The sequence below is a fragment of the Barbus barbus genome (genome assembly GCF_936440315.1).
Source record: "Barbus barbus genome assembly, chromosome: 49".
Classification (NCBI taxonomy): domain Eukaryota; kingdom Metazoa; phylum Chordata; class Actinopteri; order Cypriniformes; family Cyprinidae; genus Barbus; species Barbus barbus.
The window spans coordinates 23,012,015-23,038,991 of NC_136727.1; the positions used below are offsets into that span (position 1 = coordinate 23,012,015).

A 26,977-nucleotide genomic window follows, 5' to 3' on the forward strand; every position below is an offset into this window, starting at 1 on the left:
TATGTATACCTTGTTTTGTGAGATTATTCTGGAAGTATTATTCGTTATTTTTGACAATAATTGTAAGTTTGTAGAGTGTAATCTGCCGATGGTTTGAACTCACTTCAGCAACGCATATGCTAGCTCTCACGTGTTCATTTGTTATGAGCTGCACGGTAAAGATGGTATAATGACCAGAATGTAATTCACATGTATTTCTTTGTTAAATGAGTACAAACAAATATGTAACAGTAATTGTGCAAAGTAGCCTTTATTCATGTGTAATTTGTCATTGCTCTTTTGTGTGTTGCAGTTTCACTATTTTCCTTAACTCCAATAAACCTGTGGAACTAAGAATTAATCTTCAGAGTCTTGGTGTGGGGAAAAAGTTTAGCTGGCTGTCAGGATATTAAGTTAACATATCGAGGACGGCACAGTGAGCATATTTTAAAAATGCAAATATTATTTGTAAATAGTTAAAATCCACTACTTTATGAATTCTAGTTTTTCTAATAAATTCTCTTTCATTTTCTTTATACATGTTGCATTTTCAAATCCAAGTGATTCAAACTCATAGCACAGTTCATGTGTAGTGGAACAGCATTTACTGTGAACCTCAGGAGCTATTAGACACACAGGGCACCCTGTTCTAGCTTGTACTGTTCTAAACTTTGTCTAAAACTTTATATTAGACACTTCTTGTGTTTATTTGCCTCTTTATGATGAATTACTTGTTGCATTTCTCATTTGTAAGTCACTTTGCAAATGTATGTAAAAATGTAAAACGCCACATTCTGAACTGCTCATTTAAATGAACATAGTACCACAGTTCACTTGTCAGACTGTATATTTATGTAATTACATTGCAAGCTTTACAATTTTAAAATCACACTAAGCCATGCTGTATTCTTATAAACTGGTGACTCTTCAAGGCACTTCAGTTTTTACTTGCACTTAGTGCCTGGTGAGCAGTCATTCTAAATCCTGGCTTAGATGCTATTGTCATCGCGCACACAGCCACTAGATGGTGCCGCTAGCTTGTGCAGTTCTGTTCAGTGCAATTCATGCATGAAATAAATCTTTTTGAAAATGCAAAAAAATTTCATCGCAATATTTCAACATTTGTTTTCTTCTCTGATATACACAATCCACCAGGGTCATTTTTCCCAGGTTGAAAAATCTGTTTAACAGACATCTTTAAAACTGAAAAATTATATGCCTGCAAAAAATTATATGCCTGTAAATCTGTCTCACTCTCTCTCTCTCTCTCTCTCTGTGTGTGTGTGTGTGTGTGTGTGTGTGCTTTCGCTTGTTCTGGCTTTCAAGATGCCACCTTTGTTGGACAAAATTTAAAAGTCATTCATTATGATAGCATTTTGTTAATTATTTTATGGTAAACAATTTACCTCAGTATCTCTAGCTGACAGTTTGAACTCTTCAGTCCATCAGAAAGCAGCTTCGCTCCTGAATCCTGCAGGTCATTGTTACTCAGGTCCAGCTCTCTCAGAACAGAGTTTGATGACAGAGCTGATGACAAGCTCTCACAAGACCGAGCAGTGAGATTACAGCACTGTAGCCTGTGTAGAGAGAAAAAGCAAACAGCAATATAATATCTCTATTTATTTGGTAATGGTTTATAATCTGAAACACAGAGGAAGGGAAATTTATAATATGAATTCACACAAGAGCAGTAAATTACTGTGATGTGAGCATCATTCTGCTATTCATTCACAGTCATTTGTACGACAATAACCCAGCATGCCATGCATTGATTACACAGCAAATTTCTGAATACAGTAACATATTGTAAAATAATATTCTTTTAATACTATAAATTCCTGCCAATTGTGTATTATATATATGATATATTCAGTGATATATTCAGTAACTAAGAATATGATGACAAAATGGCCAAAAGAAGGGACATTTGATGTAGCACTGTGTGAGCAAATGGAAACTCTGAAAAAAAACTATAAAACTAAAAGTATCAGTAAAAAAAGAGAAAAGAGAGAAGCAAAAAGGGAAAAAGAGAACGAAGTGATAGCCATGTTTAAAAAGGAAGGGAATGACGCATTAAAAAGTATAAAACAGGCAAGGAAAATACTAAAGGAGGCAGACAAAGAGACAAAGAAAAAAGAAAAGTTGTTTTCTACACGTTCTCAAAACTCTGGCCATTTGATAATACCTAGAATATCAAAATCAACTGCGGGCGGCAGATCCTTTTCCTATTTAGCACCCAAACACTGGAACAATCTACCTAACACTGTTCTGGAGGCAGACACACTCTGTCAGTTTAAATTTAGATTAAAGACACATTTCTTTAACCTGGTTTACACATAACACACTAATACACTTCTATTATTCAAATCCGTTAAAGGATTGTTAGGCTGCATTAATTAGATCAACCAAAACCGGGAACATTCCTCATAACACATGATGTACTCGTTACATCATAAGACGAATCTACGTTAATATTTGTCTGTTTTTTTCTTATTCTGTTTCTCAGTCCATGTTTTTTAGGTGGATCGGCGCCGGGAGATGATGTCTGCAGCCCTGATCGTCGGCAAGGACAAGACACCTGGATGAGCCCCGGGGACATATCCCCAGTGAAGACCTGGACTACAAATACAATAAAAATAAAAATGAAAGAAATAACTAAAAATATAATAAAATACCTAACTACATAATAATATTATTTTTTAGAAATTACAACAATATAAAAATAGAAATGAGATACATTTATACATTTAAAATTTTAATTAAATCAGTAATTAAACAATAAATAAGCAATAATCTCCTGGCCAGAGGAGAACTGGCCCCCCAACTGAGTCTGGTTTCTCCCAAGGTTTTTTTTTTCTCCATTCTGTCACAGAGGGAGTTTTGGTTCTTTGCTTCTGTCGCCTCTGGCTTGCTCAGTTGGGGACACTTAATTTCTAGTGATTATCGTCAATTTGATTTAGCAGATACTATTTAAACTAAACTGAGCTAGACAATGACATCTCTGAATTCAATAATGAAATGCCTTTAACTGAAAATTGAATGTTTAATCTTATTATTATACATTACTGACACTCTATCCTCCAATTTGATACTGTTAAGTGCTTTGACACAATCTGTATTGTTAAAAGCGCTGTATAAATAAAGCTGACTTGACGTGCTTTCAGCCATCTCAGTATCTGCGAATATCATTCTGAAATGCATCAATAAAATGAACTGAAACTCAGCGAATACTTGACATACAGACATGAGGAATATATCTATGGAATGCTTGCAATGCAAAGGTGTCTACTTTGAAATGAAGTCTTATCAAAAACAAATATTCTGTGTTAAAGTAATCCATATGAAACTAATGCGAAGTACATTTTTTTCCTGTCTGTCTTTTTTTCATTATCTGGGGAAGTCTCATTATGGGGAAGTCGTGGCCTAATGGTTAGAGAGTTGGACTTGTAACCCAAAAGTTGTGGGTTCGAGTCTCAAGACCGGCAGGGATTGTTGGTGGGGGGAGTGAATAACCAGTGTTCTCTCCACCCTCAATACCACGACTGAGGTACCCTTGAGCAAGGCACTGAATCCCCAGGCGCCACAGCATAAATGGCTGCCCATTCACACCAACAAAGTGTGAAGGTTCATCTTGGCTACCTTTCATTTTTTGAAAAAGACACGCTGAGAAAAATAAGCCAGAATCTACCTCAGAAGAAGAACACAATGTGACGCACCATTTTTTTTAAAACTGTATTCTTATTAACATTTTTATAAACATAACAATATGCACATAGCATTTACTTAAAATATTAATACTGGGGAAAAAATAATAAATAAATACAAATGGATCCAGTCAATGTGATGGAGGAGTGACCTATAGTGGTGTGTAAACAAAAGTCCACAGACCAGATTCAGGACAATAATAAACAAAAACCTAGAAACCTGAAACTACAGGTAGGTGTGTGTGTGTGTTAATTGGAGCAATCACTTTATAGGCTACTTCATTTACTCTATTTTCTAACTCGATATATCTCAAGTGTTATATATATCGATATATCACCCGTTGTAGAATCGCTGCTGTCTCTTTATGAATGAACGGAATATTCATGTCAGACACTGCGGATAAACAGCAGTTAAACTGTTTAAAAGGTATTTTGTTTATTATTATTTTTCCATTTTAAATAATATTATAATAATAGTAATATTATTATTATTACACATATTTAACTCATGGGGCATCGACACCTGCAACCACACTTGCCTACAGATTTCACCGAGCAAGCGAAATGAAGCGAGCGAAAAGAAGTACTGTGTGGGACCATTTCGAAAGAAAGGCAGACGAAGTGACTTGCAAAATATGCAACACTGTATTAAAATACAGCAGCAGTACAATGCATAATCACTTGTGAAGCAAACACCAACAGTCATTGTGTGATGAACGACAGCAAACTTTGCCCTCTATTTTGTCAGGGAGAAGATGCGATGCTCGGCTCAGAGAATCTGTTCAATGGTTGTGAAAGACATTTTGCCCATCGGTGTCATCTGTGGTGAAAAAATGATTTTTTTTGTAACTTATTTCAAAAAGTGAAACTTTCATATATATTTTAAGTTCATTACATGTAAAGTCAGACATTTCAAAAGTTTTTTTTGTTTTAATTTAGATAATTAGAGCTTACAGCTCATGAAAGTCAAAAATCCAGTATCTCAAAATATTAGAATATTTCCTAAGATCAATCATAAAAAGGATTTGCAAAGCAGAAAAGTTCAAGTTCTTTAAAGTATGTTCATTTATGCACTCAATACTTTGTCAGGGCTCCTTTAGCACAAAGTCCAGCATCAGTGAGGTTTGGCATGGAAGCGATCACCCTGTCGCTCTGCTGAGGCACTATTGAGCCTTCAGCTCATCTGGATTGTTGGATCGACTGTTTCTCATCTTTCTCTTGAAAATATCCCATAGATTCCATATGGGGTTCAGGTCAGGCATGCTGGTTGGCCAGTCAAGCACCTTAATATCATGGTCAGCAAACCACTTGGAAGTGTGTGCAGGTGATAAAGTCCTGCTAGAAAAGCAAATCAGCATCTCCATAAAGTTTGTCAGCAGTTGGAAGCATAAAGTGCTCCAAAATCCCCTGGTAGACGGCTACATTGACTCTGGACTTGATAAAACACAATGGACCAACACCAGCAGAAGTCACAGCAGCCCAAATCATCTCTGACTGTGGAAACTTCACACTGGACTGGACTTCCTCCAGACTCCAGACATTGATTTCCAAATGAAATGCAAAATTTTAATTTATCTGAAAAGAAGACTTTGGACCACTGAGCAACAGCCCAGTTCTTTTTCTCCACAGCCCAGGTAAGATGATTCTGACGTTGATTCCGTTTCAGAAGTGGCTCGGTAGCCCTTTTCCTGGAGACATCTGAGCATGGTGACTCTTGATGCACTGACTCCAACTTCAGTCCACTCCTTGTGAAGCTCTCCTAAGTGTTTGAATCAGCTTTGCTTGACAGTATTCTCAAGCTTGTGGTCATCCCTGATGCTTTGATACAGCACTCTGTGAACAGCCACCCCGTTCAGTAATGACCATCTATGACTTACCATCTTTTAATTCCATCTGAGTTGTAAGCTCTAATCATAAAAATTAAAACGAAAAAAACTTTTGAAATGTCTTACTTTACATGTTATGAATGTAAAATACATATGAAAGTATCACTTTTTGAAATGTTACAAAAAAAAAATCACGATATTCAATTTTTTTTATATGTACCTGTATAGAGCCTAATTATGAAATCCCATTAAGATATACTATTACCCATAGAATTGAAGCCTGTTTTGAGGAGATAAAAAAAAAAAAAACTTAAAACGCAACTCAGTAGCACAAAGTGTGTGGCCCTTACTACTGACTGCTGGACAACACTCACAACGGAAAGCTATTTAACAATAACGTGCCACTACATAGATGACGACTGGAAAGTTAATTCAGCTGTCCTATTAACATAGTGCATGCCATGCAGACACAGCTGAGAACCTCACAGCTAAACTAGTTGATGCGGTGGAGACCTGGGGTCTAAATGGTCTACATTTATTTAATGGGTCTAAATTTATTTAGTCTTGTGATGAAGCAAGTACCACGACTTGCTTCCGGGGGAGGGGAAAAAGGGAACGTGAGTCCGTGAAAATACAAAATGATGGCTCACTCACAGAGCATTGTCGTGCAGGGTGTAATTTATTTACAGTGCCAATAATCCAGACGGTGAAGAATATATACAGGTGTGCTCAAAACTATTCCAAAGTACCAAAGTAACAACAAATAGAAAAAATTTGTTGTTTGCGACGGTGGAAACTATGATGTGGAGAAATGTCCGTGGGCGATCGGTTCACTTCGCCGAACACAGAAATAACAGGTAGGGGTGGGGGGGGGGGGGTGGAGAGTAAATTGAGTGTATGCGTCTGTGTGTGTGTAAGTGTGTGTTCAGGCCAGTGCCGCTCCCTCAGCAGTGACAAACAGGTGCTTTATCACAAGTCTAAATGACTAAATCATTAAATGGGAAAGTGTGTGCATGTGTTCATGACAATGCATGCAACATCGTGGCTGCAAACTCTCCAGAACGGGTGCACTGGTACTCGGTTCCCTGTTTTGCTCATACACTACAGCTCGCTGTAAATGATGGATTTAAAGTGTTTGTGCATCAGGTTATCGTTGCAGCTGGGCGGCTTGTCAGGCACTTTAATCACTGCACCCCTGCTTGTAAAGCACTGGAAGCAAAACAAGAACAAATGAAACTTCCGAAACACCAGCTAATTCAATCATGTAAAACAAGATAGAACTCGGTATGTGACAGAGGATGGATTCAATGATGGCAGAGTAGAACTGTTTCAGCATATGAGTGAGAATATCGCCATATCCACCTTTGATCTCGTAAGTATCTGTAGGTATCTACTTCTGTCCATCTTGACTGCGCTTATTTCACTCCTCCCCTCACTGTAGCCACCTACTCTCGCCTACACTTCAGACGAGGCGCATCTCAAACAAGCCTAATAATAGCTGTCATTGTGTTAGTGCACTACTGAACTGCCTAATGTGTTTTCTTTAACTGATTTCTGAGGGAAACAGCGTGAAACCTTGCGCGTTCGTTCATATTCTACATCTGCTTTACTGTCGATATAGTTTGCAAAATCATCAGTAAAGCGATCCGAGGTCTTATATCACTGTATTAGTTGACTGAGGCGCACGTAACGTCATTGGGGAATCCTGGACAGGGTTTCCGCAGGGTCTTAAAAAGTCTTAAATTTAGTTGTATCAAATTTAAGGCCTTAAAAAGTCTTAAATTGTACAAGAAAGTCTTAATTATGATTTCAAGATGTCTTAAATTTGGACACAGAAATACAAGAATTGCGATATGGCTGAATGTGATGATTAAACTTCAAAAGGCTGTGTTTTGTGTAATTTACTGTCTTTACCGGGAAACCATTATATTTCAGCCAAACGCGACACCTGCTGGCAGAGAATGAATCAGTTAACAGGTTAGTGCTGTACGAGTTTCACTGCACGATTCAGTCTATTAAAATACATTTAGAATGATCACATAATTTAAGATAGGGGGGCAGAAAATGTATAGTCTATATTTATATCATTTCATATGGTTAATATCACACAAAGAGTGCCATTTTTTTGCTCCAAAAATCAGCATGGTTACAAATGTGATATTGATTTTATGCAACAGATCAATAACAAGAAGTTAATATTAAGAGACTTACGTTTTCGACACCATATTTCCTGTTTTTGCTCTATTTCTCCAACAAAAATCATTCCAAACACAGCCACAGCACTGTTTTGTGTCTCTGAGCAACATGACGGTGATTCGTTCCTGAATGAATCAACTGTTTAAATGATTCGGTTCAATCGCAATGACTCTCTTAATGACTGACTTTCTGCCACCTGCTGGCGGTTTTAATATCACATTAAAGTATCTTAATTTTTTTTTTTATAATTTCAAACATCAGTTTTCAATGTTTTATGTTTCAAATATCAAAACATCATGTATGCATTTGTAACTGCAGGTTAGCATTCTATGTCCCTGAGAGCTGCATTAAACTGTGTAAATGCCTCTAAATGCCACTTCAGATGCATTGCAAAGAGACGTTTTGTTGATACTGATTTCATTTCCTTGGTAATAGCCCAAATGCAACAGTTTTACTTAAAAGATGATGCACACTTTAAGAAAAAATGGCTTAAAGGTAAAAATGCCCATAAAACTTGTTGGAAAAGACTAATTTCTATCACTGCTGTGAACTGACCACACAGAATATGAAGAATATCAAAACAATTCAGGAGTCAGCGGTAATCTTTAAGATACCAGCACAATAACACACTCAGCAAAATATCGTCTAATTATCGTTATCGATAAAATCCCAGAAAATATCAAGATCTCATTTTTTGCCAATTTCTCACACCCCTAATTCATGTTATTTGATTTATATAATAATTTATTGATAATAATTGGTAAAATCAATATTTTTAATACTTTTGACTTATCCATTTTCTTAATAAAGGCTGAAATGTAAAGTTTATCATTTTATAAAACTTTTTGTTTTTGTGAAAACTCGTATCTGAATTGTAAATTATGCTTTTTACAGTCATTTTACAGTTTAATATGGTACTATAGGCATTGCCCTACTCCGCTCATATGGTATTAATTTTATTGGAGCAGTATTAAAAAAGGTCTTAAAAAGTCTTACATTTGAGCTTAAAAATCCTGCAGAAACCCTGCCTAGAGTGTGACGTATGAGGGAAACCCCAGTATTATAGCACAGTGTCACACAAGTCATGATACAAAGTTACAGAAACTAAGCAACCGAAAGCAATATATGTCTACCTCAGATATAATTTTATTTCTGTACTTCAGCGTTGGGTAAAAGGGCATTATAATCTCCTTTGTGGTAGAGAAAGCTGCTTACATATAGGCTACGGGAAACAGCAAAGATGTTGAATTAAACATACACACAATCAGCTTTTCCACATGTTTATACTGGCCCCGATAATCAAACCTTATACTTAGCGCTTGCTCCATTTCTGCAAATCAGTTTTTGTAAATTAATGACTTGATCCACATATGGCCTTCATCAACAGCTGGCTGACATCAGCTGGAGATCATGCATCGGTGCTCTACTGCTATTCCTGTGGGTTCTGGATGTGCAGTGCTGAATTTTCTGCTGAATTTTAATCACTGAATTTGTGGAAGCGAATTTGGAAAGTGACATAAAATGACAGAAACTTGCCTGTCGAATATCATACATCGTATTTATAAACAGGCTGAATATTTTGGAAGTGAATTCTGGAAGGCGAATATTAATTATTTGATTTTTAATTATGAAAATGTGTGTAAAATATTTAGAATTTAAATATTCACAGCTTAAATAAACAACTATGTTAAATTTCAGGACCTAAAAGTGCAAATCCTGGTAATACAATGCATTAAAATGCAAGCACTGCTAATTGCAATGCATCTTCTTTTTTTTGTGGAATTCAGCATGCTTTACGTTTCAAAAACTATTGTCATTATTCTGTTTCCATAATCCTCACATAAGTCCCTGGTCTTTCCAGATGCTGCAGGATGAAGTGCAGTCAGATAATGACAGCATCATCCACAGACCTGTTTGCTCTGTAGGCAAACTGCAAGGGGTCTAGTAAGGGTCCAGTGATGCCCTTCAGATAAGCCAAAAGCAGTCTTTCAAATGATTTCATGGCTACAGACGTTAGGGCCACAGGTCTGTAGTCATTAAGTCCAGTAATTTAGGGTTTCTTTGGGACGGGGATGATGGTGGAGCGTTTGACTCATGAGGGGACTTCACACAACTCCAGTGATCTGTTGAAGATCTGTGTGAAGATGGGGGCCAGCTGTTCAGCACAGGTTTTTAGGCAGGCTGGTGACACACCATCTGGGCCTGGTGCTTTCCTTCTTTTCTTCTTTCTGAAGACCTGACACAAGTCATCTTCACTGATTTGAATTGTAGGTGTGGGGGAGAGGGGGATTGCTGGAGGTGTTAATGGTTGTGTGAAGAGGTGTTCAGGGCGGGTGTGAGGTGATTTTTCAAACCTACAGTAAAAGTCATTCAAATCGTCTGCCAGGTGTTGATTCTCCACAGCGCTGGGGGATGGTGACTTGTAACTGGTGATATCTTTCATACCTTTCCACACTGAAGCAGGATCACTGGAAGAGAATTTGTTCCTTAGCTTGTCAGAATAATTCCTCTGATGAGAGCCGAGGATAGAGTGACAGAGTTCAAAGCAAAAGTTTGGCAGTCTTTAAGTGACCTCATGGAGGTAGATATTGATATTATTATTATTATTATTAATTAATTTGGAGGATATTGTTCGCCACAGGTTGACACAGATGAGTTGATGGCCAAACCAGTGCTGATTGCCTCTGTCCTGGACCCTCGCCATAAACTTCTCCGTTTTTTCCCACAAGTGCAGAAAGAAGCCGCAAAAGCAAAACCAACTGAAATATGTGCTGCTTTGGAAATGGCCACTATGGGAGGAGATAAGAAATTGCTGTCTTGTTCCCAAGCTGGAGATACACAACCCAGCTACAGTAATACCATGATGTTGCTCCTAGGAGAAGACTACAGCACCCCTCAACAAGCCACTGATTATGCAGAACAGAGGTGGAAATCTATATGAGAGATAATCTGTCCTCTGTGGATATTAATCCTCTTGACTGGTGGAAAGTAAATGAATGGCACTTCCTGAGACTGGCCACTCTAGCGAGGCGTTATATCTGCCTTCCCGGGACAGGTTGCTATCATACAGGACTTCTGTGCCATCTGAGAGGGTGTTTTCTTCTGTGGGGCTAACTGTCAACAGGCTGCGCTCCAAACTATCTTCTCACCACCTAGACATGTTACTTTTTTAAAATAAAAACTAAACCATTTGTGGATTGAGGTAGGCCTGCTATTTTAATTTGGCAAACTTATTCTTACGAAAAAAACTGCCATTTCTTCAAAGCTTCAGAAGGATTCACTGTTTTCTTATTGTCGTGTTTATTTAAGAGAAAATTATTTAGTGTAGGCCTATTTATTTTATTACTTTTTATTTATATATTCTGTTTTTCTCTGTTGTCAGAACCGCTGCAGGTGCATGAAAATCTGACTATGTGTGAATCCAGGTTCTGTTGTTAATCTGTTCTGTATGCTGCTGTTTGCACACGTTAAAATAAACTTGTGAAAAGAAATTTGTAAATTTAATGCGTCAGACACTCATTAATTCTATTTTTATTCAGTGCTAATTTATTATTCTAATCTTATCAGTTAACGATTAATGTTCGAATAACGAGCGCGGTTAATTAACCGAAATTAACATCCCTAGTCCAGGCCCTTGTCATTTCTAGACTGGACTACTGCAATGCTCTTCTAGCTGAACTTACATCATGCACAATCAAACCTCTACAAATGATTCAGAGTACAGTGGCATGACTGGTCTTCAACGAGCCCAAAAGGGCCCATGTCACACCTCTCTTTATCTCCCTGCACTGGCTACCGGTTGTGGCTCACGTCAAATTCAAGGCATTGAAGATACAGAACAATTACATTATCTGTGCCCTGCTACCTCTCTTGTATGAATGTACATTCCATCTAGAATCCTACAATTTATGAGCAAAAAAAAAAAAACCTTTCCAAATCGTTTTCATTCACTGTTCCCTGCTGGTAGAATGATCATCCTAACCCCATCCAGAATACCAAATATTCAAGAAACACTTAATTCAAGAAAATCTTCTGTGAGCACTTAACTGTATCATTCTGACCTGGAAAAAATCCTTCTATGCTTTCACAATTTCTTATCTTCCTCCTGTTTCTAGTTTGTACAATCCTTGACCATGTTTGAAACTTTGCATTATCAAAACTTCTTATGTTATTGCCTCCTTAAGTGAAGTGAAGTGAAGTATGGTGACCCATACTCGGAATTCGTGCTCTGCATTTAACCCATCCAACGTGCACACACACAGCAGTGAACACACACACACTGTGAACACACACCCGGAGCAGTGGGCAGCATTTATGCTGCAGCGCCCGGGGAGCAGTTGGGGGTTCGGTGTCTTGCTCAAGGGCACCTCAGTCGTGGTATTGAGGGTGGAGAGAGCGCTGGACATTCACTCCCCCCACCTACAATCCCTGCCGGCCCGAGACTCGAACCCGCAACCTTCGGATTACAAGTCCGACTCTCTAACCATTAGGCCACGACTTCCCCTTTAAGATGAATCATTTGTTGAATTCCTAATTTTTAAGTTACTTTGGATACAAGTGTCTGGTAACAGTAAATCTAAATTTAATGTTATGTTCAGCATATTCGGTATACAAATAAAAGTGAATGTGAGCATATTTTTAAAATACAAATATTATTTGTAAATAGTTAAAATCCATTACTTTATGAATTCTAGTTTTTCTAATAAATTCTCTTTCATTTTCTTTATACATGTTGCATTTTCAAATCCAAGTGATTCAAACTCATAGCACAGTTCATGTGTAGTGGAACAGCATTTACTGTGAACCTCAGGAGCTATTAGACACACAGGGCACCCTGTTCTAGCTTGTACTGTTCTAAACTTTGTCTAAAACTTTATATTAGACACTTCTTGTGTTTATTTGCCTCTTTATGATGAATTACTTGTTGCATTTCTCATTTGTAAGTCACTTTGCAAATGTATGTAAAACGCCACATTCTGAACTGCTCATTTAAATGAACATAGTACCACAGTTCACTTGTCAGACTGTATATTTATGTAATTACATTGCAAGCTTTACAATTTTAAAATCACACTAAGCCATGCTGTATTCTTATAAACTGGTGACTCTTCAAGGCACTTCAGTTTTTACTTGCACTTAGTGCCTGGTGAGCAGTCATTCTAAATCCTGGCTTAGATGCTATTGTCATCGCGCACACAGCCACTAGATGGTGCCGCTAGCTTGTGCAGTTCTGTTCAGTGCAATTCATGCATGAAATAAATCTTTTTGAAAATGCCAAAAAATTTCATCGCAATATTTCAACATTTGTTTTCTTCTCTGATATACACAATCCACCAGGGTCATTTTTCCCAGGTTGAAAAATCTGTTTAACAGACATCTTTAAAACTGAAAAATTATATGCCTGCAAAAAAATTATATGCCTGTAAATCTGTCTCACTCTCTCTCTCTCTCTCTCTCTGTGTGTGTGTGTGTGTGTGTGTGTGTGTGCTTTCGCTTGTTCTGGCTTTCAAGATGCCACCTTTGTTGGACAAAATTTAAAAGTCATTCATTATGATAGCATTTTGTTAATTATTTTATGGTAAACAATTTACCTCAGTATCTCTAGCTGACAGTTTGAACTCTTCAGTCCATCAGAAAGCAGCTTCGCTCCTGAATCCTGCAGGTCATTGTTACTCAGGTCCAGCTCTCTCAAAACAGAGTTTGATGACAGAGCTGATGACAAGCTCTCACAAGACCGAGCAGTGAGATTACAGCACTGTAGTCTGTGTAGAGAGAAAAAGCAAACAGCAATATAATATCTCTATTTATTTGGTAATGGTTTATAATCTGAAACACAGAGGAAGGGAAATTTATAATATGAATTCACACAAGAGCAGTAAATTACTGTGATGTGATTCATTCACAGTCATTTGTACAAAAATGACCCAGCATGCCATGCATTGATTACACAGCAAATTTCTGAATACAGTAACATATTGTAAAATAATATTCTTTTAATCCTATAAATTCCTGCCAATTGTGTATTATATATGATATATTCAGTGATATATTCAGTAACTAAGAATATGATGACAAAATGGCCAAAAGAAGGGACATTTGATGTAGCACTGTGTGAGCAAATGGAAACTCTGATAAAAAACTATAAAACTAAAAGTATCAGTAAAAAAAGAGAAAAGGGAGAAGCAAAAAGGGAAAAAGGAAGCGAATGATGCATTAAAAAGTATAAAACAGGCAAGGAAAATACTAAAGGAGGCAGACAAAGAGACAAAGAAAAAAGAAAAGTTGTTTTCTACACGTTCTCAAAACTCTGGCTATTTGATAATACCTAGAATATCAAAATCAACTGCGGGCGGCAGATCCTTTTCCTATTTAGCACCCAAACACTGGAACAATCTACCTAACACTGTTCTGGAGGCAGACACACTCTGTCAGTTTAAATTTAGATTAAAGACACATTTCTTTAACCTGGTTTACACATAACACACTAATACACTTCTATTATTCAAATCCGTTAAAGGATTGTTAGGCTGCATTAATTAGATCAACCGGAACTGGGAACACTCCTCATAACACACGATGTACTTGTTATATCGTAAGAAGAATGGCATCTACGCTAATATTTGTCTGTTTCTTTCTTATTCTGTTTCTCAGTCCATGTTTTTTAGGTGGATCGGCGCGGGGAGATGATGTGTGCAGCCCTGATCGTCGGCAAGGACCAGACACCTGGACAGTGGCGGAGCCAGAGGGGTGTCCAGGGTGGCACTGGACACCCCTGACATCGGATCGGCCACCCTGGGTGCCACCCCAAAAAATTAATATGCTACGATTTCATTTTCTTTGTTTAATCGTACTGAAATAAGCGTTTATTTTAGCCTCGAACTCAAGGGTGTGACGCGTTTGGTGTTCGCGCTTCGTCTCGTCCATTTCCAGCCTCTCACGCTCACGCGCCACAGTGAAAAACAGCGCAGAGCAGAGAGGACATAGACAACGAGCTGACGGACATGACAGAACAGGTCACTTATAATAACATGAAACAAAGTCTCAGCGTTCAAATTCTGTTAGTTTTATTAAGAATTTCAAACGATAAAAACAGTTTTGGGGCTGTTCAGTGGCTGGCGTGACGGATCATGCGCGCTCCCGCTTTTTAAGTTCAAGTGAAGCAGGAGTGCATTAGTTATTAGCATGAAGTAAACACTGAATGAACATCCGATCCATGCTGAAATATACACTACAACTTACTCTATGTATAGTGTCTCATGTAATCACTCAATGGCCACATACACACTACAAGTTTCAGGAGTGACAACCGCATTTAAATGCAGTAGTGAGCCATGTAAATTATTGTTCCATGTGTGTACGCAACGGCAGTCACTCCCGCATTTGTAACCATAGCAACATTCTGTCGTCTTGCAGGAGTGAATAAAAGTTTAGCCGTTTGTTATGTGCCATTTTTTGACTAAAGACGCTTTTTGTCCGTCGATTTTAACTAAACTACCGCTGATAGACGTGCTGTGTGTTGTTTATGCTCGGTAGGCTGCTTTAGAGAGCGCTGTCTTGCAATGTTGCCATGTCCTCACATTTAGAAGTGCTTTCAGACATGCTGTTTGGTCTTAGCCCATAAAGATAGTCACTTTATGAAGTTCATAAAGTTTTCTGTCACGGATATGAGATATATGATTTTTGTGTGTGTGTGTGTGTGTTATAAAACATAAAGCATTTGGGTTTTAGTTTTAGTGGGGTTTTTTTTGTGCTTGTCCTTGTTTGTTTGTTTGTTTTTTTTCTATGAAGATCTGGCAACACTGTCACTTTACGGCACGGTTCAAGAGCGCATCTAGCCCCGTGCTAAGACTTCTTTCACTGTTTTCTTACATCTCACATACAGGCGAATACATTTATGCATGTTCAAATACGTCATTAACAACTAGTTGTCCAGTTCGGTTCTGTACACACTGCGTAGAATTTCTGTAAATGCGGTTGTCACTACCCGTATTTTAGTGAACTGTGTGTGTACAGAACGCGATTAAGGAGTATAAGGTGAACTGACAACTGAATTTAACTGCAGTGTGTACGTGGCCAATGAGTGTTTCAACCGCTGAAAGATAGACCGCATCAACCACAGCTAGAAAACATTGTCACATAAAAGAAAATCAACACAGTGTCCATAAACTTGTGAGAAAAATAGAGAGAATTTTGCAAAAATTACATTTAAACATTTACTCAATTGCTCTTTTTTTTATAATTAATAAAAATGAATAATATGACGTTATTATAAAAATAGTCTAATATGAACTTGTATGCAAACCAATTGTTACTTTAACCTTATCAATAGTTTAGTTTAGAAAAAAATAGAAAAAAATTAAGTATACTTTACCAGTCAAAAGATTTTGAACAATAAGATTTTTAATGTGTAAGGAATTCTCTTCTGCTCACCAAGCCTACATTTATTTGATCCAAATGCAGTAAAATCAGTAACATTGTGAAATATGTTTACTATTTAAAATAACTGCTTTATTTGAATACATTTTAAAATGTAATTTATTCCGGTGATCAAAGCTGAATTTTCAGCATCATTACTCCAGTCTTCAGTGTCACATTATCTTTCAGAAATCATTTGAATATGCTTATTTGCTGCTCCAGAAACTTTTTTTTTAATCATAATTATTATAAATATTTAAAACAGTTGAGTATTTTTTTCAGGATTATTTTACTGAATACAAAGATCAAAAGATTAGCATTTATCTGAAATTAGCTTTTTTTTTAGCTTGGAGTCAGTATAATTATTTATTTTATTTATTTTATTGTTTGGGGGGGGGGGGGGGGGTATTATAGAAATCAATACTTTTATTTAGCAATGATGATAAAGACATTTATAATGTTACAAAAGATTTCTGTTTCAGATAAATGCTGTTCTTCTGAACTTTCTATTCATCAAAGAAACCTGAAAAATTCTACTCGACTGTTTTCAATAATAATAATAATAATAAATGTTTTTTGAGCTAAAAATTCAGCTTTGAAATCACAGGAATAAATTACATTTTAAATATATATTCAAATAGAAAGCAGTTATTTAAATAGTAAAAATGTTTCACAATGTTACTTCTTTTGCTGTATTTTGGATCAAATAAGTGCAGGCTTAGTGAGCAGAAGAGAATTAAAAAACATAGATCTTACTGTTCTAAAACTTTTGACTGGTAGTGTTAATCACAGGCTTGTTAATTATTCATGAATAATTCTCACTCCAGGCTGTTCCAACCACTGGTTAATGAGGTGATGGAATTAAGAGAAACAAGTTTCAAAAGACTAACATTTGAAGTTACGGTAGGAATGTGTAGCTAATGTGTGGTAATGTGAAGTAATTAGCAATTGTAGGATTTATTCATGCTTTTTTATGCCAGATTGGAGTTATAAACTGATTTTCTGTCATGGTCCATGGACCCCTGAATTGGCCTTGACCACCCCCTGGCCCCCCCATGTATAAAACTCTTGCTCCGCCACTGCACCTGGATGAGCCCCGGGGAAGACCTCGACTACAAATACAATAAAAATAAAAATATAAGAAATAACTAAAAATACAATAAAATACCTAATAGGGATGTCACGGTACCAAAATTTCAGTATTCGGTACCAATACCAGTGAAAATCCACGGTTCTCGGTACCAATTTCGGTACCAAAGCAAAACACAAAAACATGCTAATTGAACAATGCACTATTTTTATTAATAAATTTTAACAAAAACAAAATGTACAAAAAATCAATGGCATTCTTTCTACTTATTTAAAATTGTATTTAAAGTTATCAAATTATTACTTTTAAGTAATAAAAGTATGAAAATTGAAAGAAAAAAAAAATTACAAACCTAAAAAAACAACAATATGCCATGACTGAATAACACTCTTCTTATTTATAAACTTAAACATTTTTATAAATTAAATAAAATATGCCATGACTGAACAACACTCTTCTTATTTATAAACTTTAACATTTTTATAAATTAAATAAAATATGCCATGACTGAACAACACTCTTCTTATTTATAAACTTAAACATTCTTATAAATTAAATAAAATATGCCATGACTGAACAACACTTTATAACCTAAAATATTATTATAAATTAAAACAAAACCATGGCTTTACAAGGATTGTATACATCTGAGTAGCCTAATTAAATAACTAAATAAATTACAAGCATTGAAAAGAACAAAATAAAAAATGTAAACAATGTCACTTACTCCAAAGTTAAACTTACTTAAAGTTTCACCCAAAACTACACTGGCCTACAGTTTTCTATAAGTTACTTTTTTGCCATTTCCAGATTTTCAGAAAGAAACACTAACATATCAACATGTTCCTGAGTCAGTCTTGAGCGTCTTGGGCTTACAATATACCCTGCAGTACTGAACACTCGTTCAGATGAACAGCTTGATGCAGCAATGCACAGATACTTCCTGGCAAACTCTGATAGTTGAGGTAGTGTACCCATATTTGTTTTCCACCAGGAAAGTGGATCGTCCTCAGCACTGACCTCAGGCATCTGACCGTACACCAAGAACTCACCATCTAACTCGTCACTTGCAGAAAGCTGTTCTTGACTTGAGGATGTTGGTTCCCCTTTTTCTTTCTTTTCCCCTTGTATGGTAGAAAGCAGTTGCTTCAGGTCAGATTTGGATTTTTTTGATGGCCTGACTTGACTTGAGTCTCCAGACACCTGAGCACCTGATGTGCTTCCATCATTTCCCATTTTCCTTACCTCATCCAGGAGACTTTGCTTTACATCATCCTTAAGAGAAACAAAGCTGTTCTTAAATCTTGGATCAAGGTAAGTTGCAGTGTTCAAAAGAAGCTGCAGCTGCAGGTCATCATAGCGATGCTGAAGATACTCGGTTATCTTTTCCTTCATCTCTTGGGCTAATGCAGAGTCAGTTTGTTCACGACTGAGACATTCATATATCTTCCAGAGTAATGGCAAGACTGAGGACAGGGTGGTATGTTTTTCCCCACTAAGTGCGTCTGTAAAAGGACTGAGTGGCTCAAGAACTGCTTTAACAGTTTCTAAAACTGTAATGTCCGAGTCTTTTGGCATCAGATGCCATTTTTTCCTGTCTTCAGCCAGCACAGCACAGACAACCTGCTGCTGCTCCAAGAAACGTTCCACCATATCGTATGAAGAATTCCAGCGAGTGGGTTCATCATGAATGAGTTTGTGGTCTGGAGAGGACAGATCTGTCTGTTTTTTGGCCAGGTGGCGTGAAAGTTTTGGTGATCTTGTGAAGGCAGAGATAGTTTTTCGAAGCCTTGACAGCGCTGCGGACACCCGGTTTATCGCTAATGCCTTATTTACAGCAAGGTGGAGGTTGTGTCCAAAACAAGGAATCCAGGTGTAGTCTTCAAAGGCCTTTTTGTTATTTGTGGCATTATCGGTTGTGATGCCTGACATTCTTACAATGTCCAACTTCCAGTCTTCAAGTTTCTCTTCAAAGGCCTCCTTTAAACTTTCAGCAGTGTGATCTGTGTTGAGACCACAGCAGCCAAGACACCAGGATTGTAGTTCCCACGATTTACTAATGTACTGCAGAGTTACAGACATGAAAGTGTCTGCAGTTCTACTTGTCCAAAGATCTGTTGTGCAGCTGTAAAACGGTTTCTCTCCGAGATGCTGGATTATGAGGTCTCTGGTGTCATTGTAGATGCGAGGAATCTCTGTGTACATAAAAAAGTTTCGGCTTGGAAGCTGGTATTTTGGGTTGAAGTGATGAAGCATTTGCTGGAATCCACATTTTTCAACAGTATAAACAGGCACTTGATCTATACATATGAATTCAGCAACTGCTCGGTTCAGTCTTCTTGCTTCAAGTGAGTTTTTTTCGTATTTCTGCTGACGCTGAAAAGCATCTGTAACTGTTGTCTGCTTCAGTGTTTGCTGTGGTGTTTCATTGTCTTCCTCTGCCTGTAGCTGTAAAAGGAAAATATAATATACTTCAGCAATGGGCTGAGTCTGACCAAATGCAACATTACATCAACACTAGCTAAAATATAACTTTTCAGTAAATAAACCTCAGGTTTTATAATAAATTTAGATAAGATTACATTAAGTGTATATGATATCACTGTTAAATATATGGGAACTGTAATATTAAAAACACTTTACAATAAGATTCCATTTGTTAGATAACATGACCTAACAATAAACAATAGTTATATATAGCAATTATTCTTCTTAGGGTTAATTTCAAAATTTACTGATACATTTTTAAAATCAAAAGTTTTATCTGTTGACATTATTTCATGCACTATGAACGACCAAGTGTTTGTATTAAATAACATTCCACAAATTAATTAATGTTTTAAAAATATATTGTTCACTAACTGTAAGTTGATGTTAGATGATACATGAAGTCATGTAAATTAATGGTATAAAGATAAAACAATAAAACGTGTTTAATTTGACAAACTGCGTTTGTTTAATTTTAAAGGACTTTTTAAACCAGCTAGAACTGCTTTTCTGACGGACTGATATTTAGGACATGTTAACCATACATTTGTACATTCTCTACACAGGTCATTTAAAAGCCTCTGGTGTGTAAAAATAGTAAATACTGTCATGTCCTCCTGTCATGTCCTACTCTAATAAAAGCTATAGGAGCATTAAATAGTTAAAGAAACTTTCTAATATTCGCGTAGCCGCTATAACGGCTACCGCGCTTAGGCAAACGATTAACTACGCAGATGGCGATGCTTATTTCAATCCGACATTCAAATTAAAATATAGTATAATATTTATAACAGAAGCTATAAATATAAAATTAAATTGAAACTTACCTGCTTGAACTCCTTCATTAGATCCGGATGTCGGTCTTTGAGGTGTTTTATTAAGTTGGATGTGTTTCCTCCTTTTGAGAGAAAACTTCGATGACATCGTTTGCAAATTGGTTTTTGTTGATCTATTATGTTCCCCTGGTCATCAGCCGCAAATCCAAAATATTTCCATACGCGGCTCTTTCCTCCTTTCCTGTCAACAAGTGGATTCAAAGCCACCGCATCAGCAGCACCACCGGTCGCCATGTCTCATTGCTTTAATGAAGATGATGCAACTGCGCACCTTCCGGATAAGCGCGTCAAGAACCGGGTTGACCGGGTACACGGTACCACCGGTACTTAAGAAAACGTGGTACCGTAACATTTAAATTTTTTTAGTACCGACTTGGTACCGAAGTACCGGGTCTTTTGACAACACTAATACCTAACTACATAATACTATTATTTTTAGAAATTACAACAATATAAAAATAGAAATGAAATACATTCATACATTTAAAATTTTAATTAAATCAGTAATTAAACAATAAATAAACAATAATCTCTTGGCCAGAGGAGAACTGGCCCCCCAACTGAGTCTGGTTTCTCCCAAGGTTTTTTTTTCTCCATTCTGTCATAGAGGGAGTTTTGGTTCCTTGCTGCTGTAGCCTCTGGCTTGCTCAGTTGGGGACACTTAATTTCTAGTGATTATCGTCAATTTGATTTAGCAGATACTATTTAAAATAAACTGAGCTAGACAATGACATATCTGAATTCAATAATGAAATGCCTTTAACTGAAAATTGAGTGTTTAACCCTCTGAGCCCGACAAACGCAAATACGCGTTTTGGGGCAGATTTTCCTGATAAGGCAGAAATGAGCCATTTTTGATCGTTCAGATAAGAGCAATACACCATTCAAATCTGTAAGGGGTCTACTTTTATTTGTATACACTCATAATAACAACTAAACTTTGTGCTTTTGAAGAATAAAGAAAACAAACAGGGTGCGCTCTCTTGTCTTCTCCGTCTCCGCGATCTGTTTTCAGAAATGTGTCACTAAAATGAAGTGTAACTCAGCGAATACTCAACACACAAACATGAGAGTTATATCTATAGAAAGCTTGAAGTGTCTTCTTTCAAATGAAGTAAGTCATATCGAAAACATATATTCTTTGATGAAGTAATCCGTATGAAACCAACACGATGTTCAGTCTGTCCCGTCTAACTCATTATTTCTAATGAGATCCCGCCCCCTCGTGTTCACATGTAAATAACCACGTGACCCGCACGCGCTTGGAGACGCCCAACATAAACAAAGAGTCAGAAGACTGTTCATCACTGCTATACTGTTCGTTTCTGGAAGAAGACGCGCTGAGTAAAGGCTGGATTTCCCTCAAAATAACAGCAAGAGTTCAGAAGATCGATCTGATGAGTAAGTAATGTTTCTTTTTTGCATTAGTTAGCGTGTTATTGTGACATAAACTTGAACACATTACTAGTTGGGTTTTTCCCAAACTACAACATGATGAATGCTACGCATCTAAGAAAGTTTAAACCATGTTTATTATTAATAATCTGTTCACAAATATATTTTAATAGCGTGCTAAACGATAACAATTAATCTGGAGGTCCCCGTCCTGTGTTCCTGTGGATGTCTGTCCTGAGGGGCCTCCAGAGCGCCCACCCCCCCTCCCTGATGGAACTGTTAAGGCTCGGGACGAGCCTTTCGGGAGGGGGGAGTACTGTCAGGGTTCTGTCGTGTGTGTCATGTGTTCCTGCCCCTTGTGTCCATATTTGGTTTGTTTCCTGTCCTTGTTTCATGTGATTTATTAGTTCATTCTGTTCAGGTGTGTTTGTCTCATTAGCGTGTGTATTTAAGTTCCTGCCTGTTGAGTTTCGTGCGGTCTGGCCTACTCGTTACTCCCCGGTGTTCCTGTCTGTGTTTTGCCCTGCCTTGTCTTGCCCTGCCTTGATGCTATCAGTAAAGACTATTATTTGAAGTTATATCCTCGTCTGCGTGTTCCTGGTTCCTCCCTCGTGTGTGCACCGTGACAGCTCCTGATATAAACATGCTCACAAATGTTTTTTTGTATTTTATTGAATCAGATACCTGCACCACAGATGATGAATCCTGCTGACTTTCAGTCTCTTCCAACTGTTTTCCTCTGAGAGCGCTGCACCAACATCAAATGTTCAACTACACTGATATTCTATGGTAAAACAAGATCCTTGACTACTGATAATGTTTTTTTCTTCTTGAATCCATGGAAAGTAGCAGAAACACTTAAATAACATGTAAATATCAGGTATGATTTATTTGTTTCACTTGTTGAACAGAATCTGTTGCAGGAATAACTCAAAGTCTGTTCACATCTCTGTGGTTAGATCAGTGTGCATAATAATGTGTCTTTGACCATTATGTATGTTTCATTATGTATGTTTTGATTATACTGTGCTGTAAATAAAATACAAATAATTTTAAAAACCCATTTTTTCTCCTCACATTCTCTATTACCTGCCTCAGTCACAGTCACACTGATGGGCCATTAGCAGCTTTAGGGGAGGGCCCTTTGTCTCTCAGGTGAGAATCACTTAATATTCAAGACCATTACCACTCCCTCGCATATTGGCTTTCAATCACAAAACATGTCTTTAAAAATGTAAATCAATGTATTGTTTTCTGTGAGGATTACATGAGGATTTTCACATAATTTTGAAGCAAAAATTCTAGGCTACAAGATCCAGTTCTCAAAGGTCTTGTGAAAAATTGTTCTGTATGTGTTTTATGGTCTTATTTCAGTGACTTCAAAATGTTAGTTTTTCACTAACCACGCATAAACATTGATTTCTGAAAAACACAATCATGTACATAAATGCTGCTAACATAATACTGTAGCCCAGTTTGTGCTGTTTACAGTGTTATTAGACTTTAGCCATTTATATTTTTATAAGCAACTGAAAAAAGCACAAATGTCAGGGCATGTTGAAAGTTTTCCAGGCCCCCAAAACACCCTCAGGGCCCAGAGGGTTAATCTTATTATTATACATTACTGACACTCTATCCTCCAATTTGATACTGTTAAGTGCTTTGACACGGTGACTTGACTTGACTTGTGCTTTCAGCCATCTCAGTCTCTGCGAATATCATTCTGAAATGCATCAATAAAATGAACTGAAACTCAGCGAATACTTGACATACAGACATGAGGAATATATATATGGAATGCTTGAGGTGTCCACTTTGAAATTAAGTCTTATCAAAAACAAAATATTCTGTGTTAAAGTAATCCATGAAACTAATGCGAATTACAGTTTTTTCCTGTTTGAGCTCATTATCTGGGGAAGTCTCATTATGGGGAAATCGTGGCCTAATGGTTAGAGAGTTGGACTTGTAACCCAAAAGTTGTGGGTTCGAGTCTCAAGACCGGCAGGGATTGTTGGTGGGGGGAGTGAATAACCAGTGTTCTCTCCACCCTCAATACCACGACTGAGGTACCCTTGAGCAAGGCACTGAATCCCCAGGCGCCACAGCATAAATGGCTGCCCATGTTCAAATAAGTACAAGCTAGCAAGGGAAGGAGAGAAAGATAGAGGGAAAGATTCAGAGATTTTTTTTTTTTTTAGGATGAAGACAAGTAGTGCCGAAAGAGATGAGTTTTCAGTTGTTGCTTAAAAATTGACAGGGATCCAGCATTCCGGATAGGGGTGGGAAGATTATTCCACCAGCCAGGAATGGTGAACGAGAATGTTCTGGAGAGTGATTTTGAGCCTCTCTGTGATGGTACCACAAGGCGTCGCTCACTAGCAGATCTCAAACTTCTGGAGGGGATGTAGGTTCGTAATAGTGAGTGCAAGTAGGAGGGTGCTGAGCCTGTGGTCATTCTGTATGCAAGCATCAGTGTCTTGAACTTGATGTGAGCTGCCACTGGTAGCCAGTGCAAGGAGATGAAGAGAGGTGTAACATGGGCTCTTTTGGGCTCGTTGAAGATCAGTCGTGCCACTGCATTCTGAACCATTTGTAAAGGTTTAATTGTGTTTGATGGTAGTCCAGCCAGAAGAGCATTGCAGTAGTCCAGCCTAGAAACGACAAGGGCCTGGACAAGAAGTTGCGCAGCATGCTCAGTCAGAAAGGGCCTGATCTTTCTGATGTTGTGTAGCGCAAACCTGCAAGATCGAGCAGTTTTTGCAATGTGCTCTTTGAAGGTCAGCTGGTCATCAAAGATTACCCCAAGATTTCTGACCGAAGTTGATGGGGTAATTATTGATGAGCCTAACTGAATTGAGAAGTCATGCTGTAGAGTCAGAGTGGCAGGGATGACAAGAAGCTCTGTCTTTGCCAGGTTGAGATGTAGGTGATGTTCTTTCATCCATGCCGAGATGTCCGCCAGGCAGCCTGAGATCCGTGCAGCTACCGTTGGGTCATCTGATTGAAAGGAGAGATAGAGCTGTGTGTCATCGGCGTAGCAGTGATAGGAGAAGCCATGTGCATGAATGATGGGACCCAGTGATGTAGTGTATGTGGCGAAGAGGAGGGGTCCAAGAACCGATCCCTGAGGAACTCCAGTGACCAGTTGATGTGGTTTGGATACCTCCCCTCCCCAGGCCACCCTGAAAGATCTACCGGTGAGATAGGATTCAAACCAGCGAAGTGGAATCCCAGTGATGCCCAGTGATGAGAGGGTAGACAGGAGGATCTGATCATTGACAGTGTCAAAAGCAGCAGAAAGATCCAGCAGAATGAGGACTGATGATTTGGAATCGGCCTTTGCAATTCGCAGGGCTTCAGTGACTGAGAGTAGCGCAGTCTCTGTTGAGTGGCCACTCCTGAAACCTGATTGTTTAGCATCCAGTTTGTTGTACTGTGAAAGAAACAGTGAGAGCTGGTTGAAGACAACTCGTTCGAGTGTTTTCGCTACGAATGGAAGGAGAGAGACAGGTCTGTAGTTTTCTAAAAGAGAAGCGTTTAGTGTAGGCTTTTTGAGCAGTGGGGTTACCTGAGCCTGCTTGAATGCTGTGGGGAAGATGCCTTTGAGGAGAGATGTGTTGATAATGTGTGTGAGTGCCGGTAAGAGTGTGGGAGAGATTGTTTGGAGAAGGTGTGAGGGGATTGGGTGAAGAGGGCATGTTGTAGGATGGCTGGAGAGGAGAAGTTTAGATACTTCTGCCTCGGTGAGGGGACAGAAGGAGAAGATGGGAGCTTGAGCAGTGGATGAGGATGATTCGAGGTCCTGTGTATTTGGAGTTGAGAACTGACTGCTGATTGTACTAGTTTTGTCAGAGAAAAAAGTGGCAAAGTCATCAGCTGTTATTGAAGTGGTGGGAGGTGGAGGACGGGGACAGAGGAGAGAATTAAATGTTCTGAATTAAATTGTTATAAACATAACAATATACACATAGCATTTACTTAAAATATTAATACCGGGGAAAAAATAATAAATAAATACAAATGGATCCAGTCAATGTGATGGAGGAGTGACCTATAGTGGTGTGTAAACGGAAGTTCACAGACCAGATTCAGGACAATAATAAACAAAAACCTAGAAACCTGAAACTACAGGTGTGTGTGTGTGTGTGTGCGTGCCTGCGTCCGTGTGTGTGTGTGTGTTAATTGGAGCAATCACTTTATAGGCTACTTCATTTACTCTATTTTCTAACTCGATATATCTCAAGTGTTACATATATCGATATATCACCCGTTGTAGAATCGCTGCTGTCTCTTTATGAATGAACGGAATATTCATGTCAGACACTGCGGATAAACAGCAGTTAAACTGTTTAAAAGGTATTTTGTTTATTATTATTTTTCCATTTTTTCCAAGTATTATTTAGTTATTTTAAGTTTGCTGCATGAATATTGCTACACATATTTAACTCAAGGGGCATCAACACCTGCAACCACACTTGCCTACAGATTTCACCGAGCAAGCAAAATGAAGCGAGCGAAAAGAAGTACTTTGCGGGACCATTTCGAAAGAAAGGCAAAAGAAGTGACTTGCAAAATATGCAACACTGTATTAAAATACAGCAGCAGTACAATGCAATATCACTTGTGAAGCAAACACCAACAGTCATTGTGTGATGAACGACAGCAAACTTTGCCCTCTATTTTGTCAGGGAGAAGATGCGATGCATGGCTCAGAGAATCTGTTCAATGGTTGTGAAAGACATTTTGCCCATCGGTGTCATCTGTGGTGAAAAAAATGCATTTTTTTTGTAACTTATTTAAAAAAGTGAAACTTTCATATAAATTTTAGGTTCCTTGCATGTAAAGTAAGACATTTCAAAAGTTTTTTTGTTTTAATTTTGATAATTAGAGCTTACAGCTCATGAAAGTCAAAAATCCAGTATCTCAAATATATTAGAATATTTCCTAAGATCAATCATAAAAAGGATTTGCAAAGCAGAAAAGTTCAAGTTCTTTAAAGTATGTTCATTTATGCACTCAATACTTTGTCAGGGCTCCTTTAGCACAAAG

General features: G+C 37.8%; 1 protein-coding gene across 1 annotated transcript in view; it reads right to left on the bottom strand.

Annotated features, from left to right (window-relative positions):
- The window catches only part of LOC306867582 (NACHT, LRR and PYD domains-containing protein 12-like), a gene marked incomplete at its 3' end in the record, with an annotated part of 236,115 nt that overhangs the window by 128,126 nt on the left and 81,012 nt on the right, over window positions 1–26,977 (bottom strand). The window contains exons 4-5 of the mRNA XM_079413332.1: window positions 13,297–13,467; window positions 1,386–1,556 (exon numbers count right to left, since the gene is read on the bottom strand). Coding sequence (XP_079269458.1) covers window positions 1,386–1,556; window positions 13,297–13,467 — 342 coding nt within the window. The remainder of the gene's footprint in view (window positions 1–1,385; window positions 1,557–13,296; window positions 13,468–26,977) is intronic.